Genomic DNA, 9,834 nt, shown 5'->3' with positions numbered 1-9,834 from the left:
TGAGAAAGGTGACTGGAAAGGAAAAGCTCAATGCATCATGGGAATCCCCCGGCAGCCTACGTCTATTGCAGCATAACTAAGGGAGGATTCAGGGTCACCTGGTCCAGCCCTAACTATATGCTTTAGCAAAAAGGAAAGTTTTAAGCCTAATCTTAAAAGTAGAGATAGTGTCTGTCTCCCCAATCCAAACTGGAAGCTGGTTCCACAGAAGAGGGGCCTGAAAACTGAAGGCTCTCCCTCCCATTCTACTTTTAAATACTCTGGGAACAACAAGTAGGCCTGCAGAGCGAGAGTGAAGTGCTCTAATAGGGTGATATGGTACTACAAGGTCATTAAGATAAGATGGGGCCTGATTATTTAAGACCTTGTATGTGAGGAGCAGGATTTTGAATTCAATTCTGGATTTAACAGGAAGCCAATGAAGGGAAGCCAAAACAGGAGAAATATGCTCTCTCTTTCTAGTCCCTGTCAGCACTCTTGCTGCAGCATTTTGGATTAACTGAAGGCTTTTCAGTGAGTTTTTTGGACATCCTGATAATAATGAATTGCAGTAGTCCAGCCTGGAAGTAATAAATGCATGAACTAGTTTTTCAGCGTCACTCTGAGACAGGATATTTCTAATTTTAGAGATGTTGCGCAAATGGAAGAACGCAGTCTTACATATTTGTTTAATATGTGCGTTGAAGGACATATCCTGGTCAAAAATGACTCCAAGGTTCCTCACAGTGTTACTGGAGGCCAAGGTAATGCCATCCAGAGTAAGAATCTGGTTAGATACCATATTTCTAAGCTTTTCAGCGCCGAGTACAATGACCTCAGTTTTATCTGAGTTAAGAAGCAGAAAGTTAGTGGCCATCCAAGTCTTTATGTCTTTAAGACATTCCTGCAGTTTAACTAATTGGTGTGTGTTATCTGGCTTCATGGACAGATAGAGCTGGGTGTCATCTGCATAGCAGTGAAAATGTATGCTATGTCTTCTAATGATGCTGCCTAGGGGAAGCATGTATAATGTAAACAGAATTGGTCCTAGCACTGAACCCTGTGGAACTCCATAATTAACCTCAGTGTGTGAAGAGGACTCTCCATTTACATGCACAAATTGGAGTCTATTAGATAGATATGATACAAACCACTGCAGTGCAGTACCTGTAATACCTACAGCATGTTCTAATCGCTCTAATAGGATATTATGGTCAACAGTATCGAATGCTGCACTAAGGTCTAGCAGGACAAGCACAGAGATGAGTCCACTGTCAGAGGCCATAAGAAGATCATTTGTAACCTTCACTAAAGCTGTTTCTGTGCTGTGATGAACTCTGAAACCTGACTGAAACTCTTCAAATAAACCATTCCTCTGCAGATGATCTGTTAGCTGTTTGACAACTACTCTTTCAAGGATTTTTGATATGAAAGGAAGGTTGGAGATTGGCCTATAATTAGCTAAGACTGCTGGGTCTAGAGATGGCTTTTTGAGTAAAGGTTTAACTACAGCCACCTTGAAGGCCTGTGGTACATAGCTGATTATTAGAGATAGGTTGATCATATTTAAGATCGAAGAATTAATTAATAGCAGGACTTCTTTGAGCAGTTTTGTAGGAATGGGGTCTAAAAGACACGTTGATGGTTTGGAGGAAGTAATTATTGAAGTTAACTCAGAAAGATCAATTGGAGAAAAAGAGTCTAACTTAACATCAATGGTACTAAGAGTAGCTGCAGATAATATTACATCTGTGGGATGATTATTGGTAATTTTTTCTCTAATGATAAAAATTTTATTTGTGAAGAAGTTCATGAAGTCATCACTAGTTAACGTTAAAGGGATGGTTGGCTCAAAAGAGCTCTGACTTTTTGTCAGCCTGGCTACAGAGCTGAAGAGAAACCTGGGGTTGTTCTTATTTTCTTCAATCAGTGACGAATAGTAAGATGTTCTGGCTTTGCGGAGGGCTTTCTTATAAAGCAACAAACTATTTCTCCAGGCTAAATGATGATCCTCTAAATTTGTGACACGCCATTTCCTCTCCAGATTACGAGTCATCTGCTTTAGGGTACGTGTTTGAGAATTATACCACGGAGTCAGGTACTTCTGATTAGAGACCTTAGTTTTCACTGGAGTTACAGTATCCAGAGTCGTACGTAGTGAGGAGGTGAAAATTATTAACAAGATAATAGCCATTATATGTATCAATTTCATTCTATGTTTGCACCTCTGAAGCCCAACTGATCCCCCATGACTGCATTTAATGTCGATCATTTATATGAGCAAAGTCTGTGTATCAAAAGGTTACTGAATATTGCTGGACATAATTGAGCTATTGATGTAAAAGTGCCTGGTTATTTTGCACTGACCCTGTGTTGCTAAATATAGGCTGTCATATATTAACTGTTCCTCTATGTTCCTCAATGAATGCAGCCATTATTACACCCCTGAAAACAGGAAGGAAAGAATCACAAGAGTGATTTTGTGTTGTTATCTCACAGAGTAGTTTAATGCAATGAGGAGAATGTGCGAAAGCCCCCTAGTGGAGATTGGAGACACTACCAATCGATCCCAGAAACTAGCCGATTAGTATTGTACAGATCGCAGTTCTCCTGAATAAAATGACAACCATTGATGCAAAATGAAAAATAATAACTTTTGAACTATTTTCATACCTTATTTACATTGTCTTTATGCTTATGTCAACTAAGATGAATGTGCATTAACTGCATTACTTTTTACTTTCAGTTGTGAACCCTTTTTATATATAAGAATAAGAATATCACATGACTGTGGCCTTGTGTTATACCCTCTCTGCTGCAGTGATGCTGCAGACAAACACAAACATCGTGATTAGACATTCAAGAAGAGCCTCTTAAAGATGAAGGTCTGTGTCTCTTGACCTAAACACATAATCCAGTTAAATCTGATTTATGTTCATTAATGCCCCTCACACTGTAACTTAAAGTAATAAATCAGTCACTGAAGTACGTCTGTGAGCATAAAGATGTAAGCCTTGGACCATCAGGATAAAATGCGGTTGGGAAACTTAACAAGCTTTGATACAACTTCATCAGTAGCTCAAGCAAGACCTCAAAACCTTCGATCACCACGGGTGGTTAGCAGACTGTGGTTGTACCATGCAGCCTAACAACATGCAGTAAATTGCAGGTTAAAGCAGTCTGCTTACACATTGTTAAACGAGGGAAGGGAACTAATGTGGCTGTCACATCACCCTTTTGTCCCATTTCATCCCAGGACTCGATTAAATTGCTGCTGACTTTCTACAATACTTAAAACTGATCAGTAGGACCTGAAACTGCAAATATTCAAACATTCAGGACAAGAATCGGTTGGTGAACATATTAATCTACTACAATTAGCAAAAATGAATAAATAAACAGAAGAAAGTTAGAGTGATAACAGAGTCATGCAAGTTTTTGACCAGGAGGTTAAACTCATGCAAATGACCTTCACCCAGGCTCATGAAAACAATCTCCTGCTTATAAACAGCAGATCATTTGTGTCAGTGTCAGGATGGTTTATATTTGAGCTTTTAGTTCACACAGAACAATTTTTATTATTATTTTTTAGCAATTACCAAAGTCTGTGAATCCCCAAATTGTTCAGTTGTTCTTTTTGCTCCCCATGAGGTCACTTTCACCATGTGACAAAAACAACACCCCACTGTACCCACTCGGGCCACCAGCAACTTTCTAAATCCTCAATAAAAAGCTGACAGGTTGCAATGATGTTCCAAATAACTTATTAAGAAAACAACTAAATACACAGAAAATGTTATGAAAATTGGTTTATTTTATATCTCCTACTTTGAAATGATGCAATAAAAATATGTATAAAACATCACAAACTGTAATATTTTACAAATGCTTACGTCCTGCTGATGCAATGGAGACATCTCCCAGTGACAGTCTTCATCCGTGTGAGTGTGAGGAGGATCCTAAACCCACCGATACAGAAGTGCATGTTCACAACTCCCTCTGTGCAGGCGGGGTCAGGACCCTCCTCACCCTGGGTGGGGAGGGGTGGTGCTGTGGCCAGTCAGGTATGAAGTGCTGAGAGTGGATCTTTGGTCCTCTGTGCAGCTCTGTCCACTCTCAGCTTCCCTGCAAAGCAATAACACAAGAAAGACGTCATTTTAACACAAAACAGCATTTTCATTGTTGATAGCTGCAGTATGTTGTTAAAAAGCAATTTTAAACCCAACGTATACACATGAAAAATATAAATAAACCTAAACCTACAGTGCTGCTGACATAGGATGATGATTTATACCAACTATTGGAAGAATTTTGTCTTCAAGACAGTTTGTTGTCAATGTGAGGTGATAACTTACATAGTTGGAACACATCACCACTCTCCAGTTTTTCACTTGGTCATCCATCCTTCTCATCGGGTTGGTCGGGGTAAGGCTGTCTTCTGGGTGGGGTGTTAGCTCCATCTTGGACGTTGAGTGTCTGAAGTGTTGAATTCTTAGCCACAGGCTATACCTTATGTAAAAACAAGAGACTACAGTCAGTTCACTGCATCATTTAAACCTTTTCTACTTATTTGTGTTGACATTAAGTACAGACTTACCTTTGTCCTGCATGGAAAATTAGGGCTTGGGAAAAACTTATATTATTCATTTAAAAAGTTACCTGTGATATTAAGAAAAATGGAAGTAATAACAACTAAAAAACTACCTTTCAGTCACAATGTAATATTAATATGTCACATATCAAGAAAAAAACAATACATTTCACATGTGCGAGTCAGATGTTCTTATATCTGTGTTACAAACAGGCTTAACTTAAACATTACAAAGTTAATTAAAAAGTAAAAGATATTTACAAACACTGCAAAACACAAAGGCCAACTTAAGTGTTACAAAGTTTAAAAACACGTTCTAACATAAACTAATCAGAGTCACTGTCATCAAGGGAAAGGTTAAAAAGCCTCTCCCAGAAACATCTGACTCCAAAACAACCTGAGGATGTTGAAGGGGCATCAAACTGGTCACTTACCTTGCACCTCTTTGCACTTACCTCTTCGGTGCAGATGTCTTCTCTGCTTCTCTTTTCTGAGGAAGGAGCAGCAGAGGGAGCAGATGAGAGAGCAGCAGAGGAAGGAGCAGCAGAGGGAGCAGCAGAAGGAGTAGCTGAGGGAGGAGCAGCTGAGGAAGGAGCAGCAGAGGGAGCAGCAGAAGGAGTAGCTGAGGAAGAAGCAGCAGAAGGAGCAGCTGAGGGAGGAGCAGCTGGCGGATCACCAACTGGGGCAACAACTCGAGGGAAGAGTGGGGCGTTGGCCTGGCCGAAAGGCGGCATGGCGATAGGGGCAGCACCTGGAGCAATAGGATGTTGCCAATCGTGCCAAAACGGCTCTGGAGGGTGCTCCCGGATGAGAGGGGAATCATCACTCTCATCCATGGTGTCATACCCCGAGTCATCGCTACGCCAATCCCCCCACTCTTCTGAGTCGTTCCAGTCAGATAAATTGTCAGCCTGTTCACTCACCTCTTCATCGTCTACAGGTAGGTAGGGGGGGTACTCACCTTCCTGTTCACCGTCATCAGCATCTGGTGCTTCATGAGAAGAGGCTGAGGGTGAGAGAGGGAAAAAATACTCACCATACTCACCTTCGCTGATACGCTGGTTATCAGTGTCCTGAGCAGGGCGTTCAACCACATAGTCAAGACGCCCTGTGAAGAAACAATTTTTAAAATAACATTAGGAATGTAATAGACACCCAGTGTTAAAGCAACAGACCTACATCTGTTAGTTTGAGCAGAGGATGAGAGAAAAGCATTTTATGTCAGACTGAATGACACTTCTACTTGTTCAATCTTTAAGTGAAGTTTTTTAATAGAAGACCACCAAACCTCCACCAAGGCAGCTCACTCTGTACTTTTAAGGTGACACCATATTGACACTATATATGACACTGTATTTTGTGTACATTCAATTTGTTTTATTTGTTCTTTGTAAGCCTTTATGCAAACACTATGTTGGAATAGGTAATGGATAATAGGTATTGATTTGTAAATAGCCGGACATGAGTAACTTATTATATAAATATACTACAGTAAATTTATAACTAACCATGCAGCTCATTCTCCTGTTTTATTTACAATTCACGATGTCACACATTTTGAAAAAAGCTCATAGGTTAAATATGTGGATGCAAACCATAATGTAACATTTAGACCACATGTACCAATCTCATGTCCTAAATATAAAAAATACATTTTTTTAAAATAAAAACACAACCTCCTTGGCAAGAGTAAAAGTTGCACACACACAAAGCTCTGCAGGTATGTCTGAAAATGATGGTCAAGTGAAAAACAAACAAACAAACAAACAGAAACTCTTAACTCAGAATCCACATTTTTAGAAATGTGCACAAGGACTGTATCTGCCATGAGGACAGATACATCTAATCTGTGGTAAACATGCTATCCCTGTGTAAATATCCCTGTGTACAATTTCTCTCTCTGCTATCTAATAAGGTTAAAAGCATTACTGTAATAGAAGATAGGTCTTAATACCATTATTACTACTGTTTTTATATTCTTTTGATATTCTTTTATTTTTTTTATCTTTGTGTTTTGCAGCAGAGAAAAAATATAGTTTATGTCAATAAAGCCTTTGATCCGGAGAAGAAAAGGATGTTAGGAGGGGACCTGGATCTGTGTGTTTACACCTGCGTGTTCTGACGCCATGACATCTTGAAGATGCCGTTACCACAGAAACTGATTTTTGGGCATTTTACAAATTTTAGTCAATTAAACTAATTTTAACCATTTCATTTTAAAGAAAAGTGTCAAATTTGAAGCCTTCAAATCAAAGTAATACCTTTTTTTCATATTCATACACCAGTCGTTAATAATTTCTACACCTCTCCCGGAAAATTTAAAGCATACAAACAATTTACGGGAAACAATCTTGGAATACACATATTTGATCACGTTAAAACTTGATATTCACACTGGAACTTGTTAAATTATTACAGTCATTTAAATTTAAAGAAACTTTCAAACGTACCTGCAGCGAAGTCCAGGTGACTGTCGAGGAGTCCGGGTCCACGGCGAGCCATCTTAAAACTTGAAAAACAAAAACAAGTACAAACGATCCACAGATGAAGTACTTGTTGTCGCTTTCAAGTAAAATCCGCTTTCAGTAAAATGTTTGCAAAACTTAGCTTTCCACAGGCTGAGGTTGGAGCAGGTCGAAACAAGTCCACGAGCAAGTGTAAAGGGACGATTGGAACCTTGTGGAGCATTTATATACCCTCGGCGGCCATGGTTACGGTTGTCAACGTGCGTGTACACGTGCACGTGATAGAACTATATGAATGGAGCTCACCGCAGTGTAATTTACAGTTAATTTAATAATAATAATAATAATGGATTGGATTTTATATAGCGCTTTTCAAGGCACCCAAAGCGCTTTACAATACCACTATTCATTCACTCTCACATTCACACACTGGTGGAGGCAGCTACAGTTGTAGCCACAGCTGCCCTGGGGCAGACTGACAGAAGCCAGGCTGCCATATGGCGCCATCGGCTCCTCTGGCCACCACCAGTAGGATGATTCCGCATAAATCTGAATCATCTGAAAAAGATTCAGATTTATTAAATTTAGATTTTACTAAAATGTTTTAAAATATATTTTATATAGACTTACTTATGATATATACATGCATATTTTTAAAATACTGTGCAGAAAAGATTTAATAAAAACTGACTCGAATATGAAAGCAAACCCATGTAAAGCTAGTAAAACATGAGCGTTTAGTTTAGTGCACCCTCTGTTATTTCTGTCTTCATAATAAGAAGCGTCCACATCATCAGTCAGCCTGCGATTTCCCCTCGCCACAGGTTTCCGCACCGGCTGCTGGCACTTGCAGGTGCGTCCAGTTTTATCTCTGCCGCAAACATGCGCTCCACCAGACCCAAAGTGCACACAGGTGTAATTAGGTGGAAGTATGGTGTAAACAAAAAAATCCTTACAGGATACCCACTGTCACCAAGCAATAATCTATTATGATTTCCTCTCTCAAACTGAGCAGACAGTGATGAGTTTAAAAAAATACGGGACCATGTATAGATCTTGGAAATCACTGGAAAACCAGTTCTTGCTATTTCCTGTTCCTCAACATCTGGGGTGGAGGGACGTTTTATGGGAATATGGGTTCCGTTGTTGCAGCCTATGTAACTATTATTTTGGGACTTGATTTGGGATTTATTTTACTTTGTTGTGATTGTGGTTCTATTGGAGACGCAAAGCCACATAGATGCACAAAACAGAAAAGTAACTCTATTTGATTGGCTGAAAGTTTTTCAGTGATATACAGTGGGGCAAAAAAGTATTTAGTCAGCCACCGATTGTGCAAGTTCCCCCACTTAAAATGATGACAGAGGTCAGTAATTTGCACCAGAGGTACACTTCAACTGTGAGAGACAGAATGTGAAAAAAAAATCCATGAATTCACATGGTAGGATTTGTAAAGAATTTATTCGTAAACCAGGGTGGAAAATAAGTATTTGGTCAATAACAAAAATACAACTCAATACTTTGTAACATAACCTTTGTTGGCAATAACAGAGGTCAAACGTTTACTATAGGTCTTTACCAGGTTTGCACACACAGTAGCTGGTATTTTGGCCCATTCCTCCATGCAGATCTTCTCAAGAGAAACCAAAGTAGAACTTTTTGGTATAAACTCAACTCGTCGTGTTTGGAGGAAGAAGAATACTGAGTTGCATCCCAAGAACACCATACCTACTGTGAAGCATGGGGGTGGAAACATCATGCTATGGGGCTGTTTTTCTGCCAAGGGGACAGGACGACTGATCCGTGTTAAGGACAGAATGAATGGGGCCAAGTATCGTGAGATTTTGAGCCAAAACCTCCTTCCATCAGTGAGAACTTTGAAGATGAAACGAGGCTGGGTCTTCCAACATGACAATGATCCAAAACACACCGCCCGGGCAACAAAGGAGTGGCTCCGTAAGAAGCATTTGAAAGTCCTGGAGTGGCCTAGCCAGTCTCCAGACCTCAACCCCATAGAAAATCTGTGGCGGGAGTTGAAAGTCCGTGTTGCTCGGCGACAGCCCCAAAACATCACTGCTCTTGAGAAGATCTCCATGGAGGAATGGGCCAAAATACCAGCTACTGTGTGTGCAAACCTGGTAAAGACCTATAGTAAACGTTTGACCTCTGTTATTGCCAACAAAGGTTATGTTACAAAGTATTGAGTTGTATTTTTGTTATTGACCAAATACTTATTTTCCCACCCTGATTTACGAATAAATTCTTTACAAATCCTACCATGTGAATTCATGGATTTTTTTTTCACATTCTGTCTCTCACAGTTGAAGTGTACCTCTGGTGCAAATTACTGACCTCTGTCATCATTTTAAGTGGGGGAACTTGCACAATTGGTGGCTGACTAAATACTTTTTTGCCCCACTGTAAATAGGCAGAAAAGCTTGTTATATTATTCCACTGTGGTCTTAGTGAACCAATAAAGTTTTCAAATATTTATCCACCACTGCTTTTAATGATGTAATTTAATTTTTTAGGTGACAGAAAATCAGAATGGCTCCATCTGTAAAGCGTCACAGGTAAGAAGCAGTTTTCTGATATTTAGGCTGTACACACCTGATTTGTCAGAATAAACTTCAGCTCTGTTCATGTTTCCAGCTGTGAGGTTTTTGTGTTTTGTCATGAGTACGGTGTTATTCGTCATGTAATTTTTCTGACTTGTGGATTTATTTATGTAGTGAGGATTAGAGATGTGTACTTATGGTACTTGATCTGCAGCACAAGTAAACTGGAGTTTATGATGTT

General features: G+C 39.6%; 1 protein-coding gene across 1 annotated transcript; it reads right to left on the bottom strand.

Annotated features, from left to right (window-relative positions):
• Nucleotides 1–4,607: 4,607 nt before the first annotated feature.
• LOC148096825 (uncharacterized) lies at nucleotides 4,608–7,072 on the bottom strand. Its single transcript, XM_087835012.1, has 2 exons — nucleotides 7,021–7,072; nucleotides 4,608–5,678 (listed from the first exon to the last, which is right to left on the bottom strand). The coding sequence occupies exons 1-2, from the start codon at nucleotides 7,070–7,072 to the stop codon at nucleotides 4,897–4,899; spliced, it is 834 nt and encodes a 277-aa protein (XP_087691138.1). The 3' UTR covers nucleotides 4,608–4,896.
• Between the last annotated feature and the right edge of the window lie 2,762 nt (nucleotides 7,073–9,834).

This window comes from Neolamprologus brichardi, chromosome 22 (assembly GCF_056152115.1).
Source record: "Neolamprologus brichardi isolate AB-2024 chromosome 22, ASM5615211v1, whole genome shotgun sequence".
Taxonomy (NCBI): domain Eukaryota; kingdom Metazoa; phylum Chordata; class Actinopteri; order Cichliformes; family Cichlidae; genus Neolamprologus; species Neolamprologus brichardi.
This window is presented reverse-complemented; position numbering and strand designations above follow the sequence as displayed.

Bases quoted from the DNA above. Each gene is read 5' to 3' on its own strand.
- LOC148096825 (XM_087835012.1), bottom strand. From the start codon at position 7,072: ATGGCTCGCCGTGGACCCGGACTCCTCGACAGTCACCTGGACTTCGCT. The intron at 5,679-7,020 runs GTACGTTTGAAA...GTTTCTTCACAG, and splicing joins TCACCTGGACTTCGCTGCAG to GGCGTCTTGACTATGTGGTT.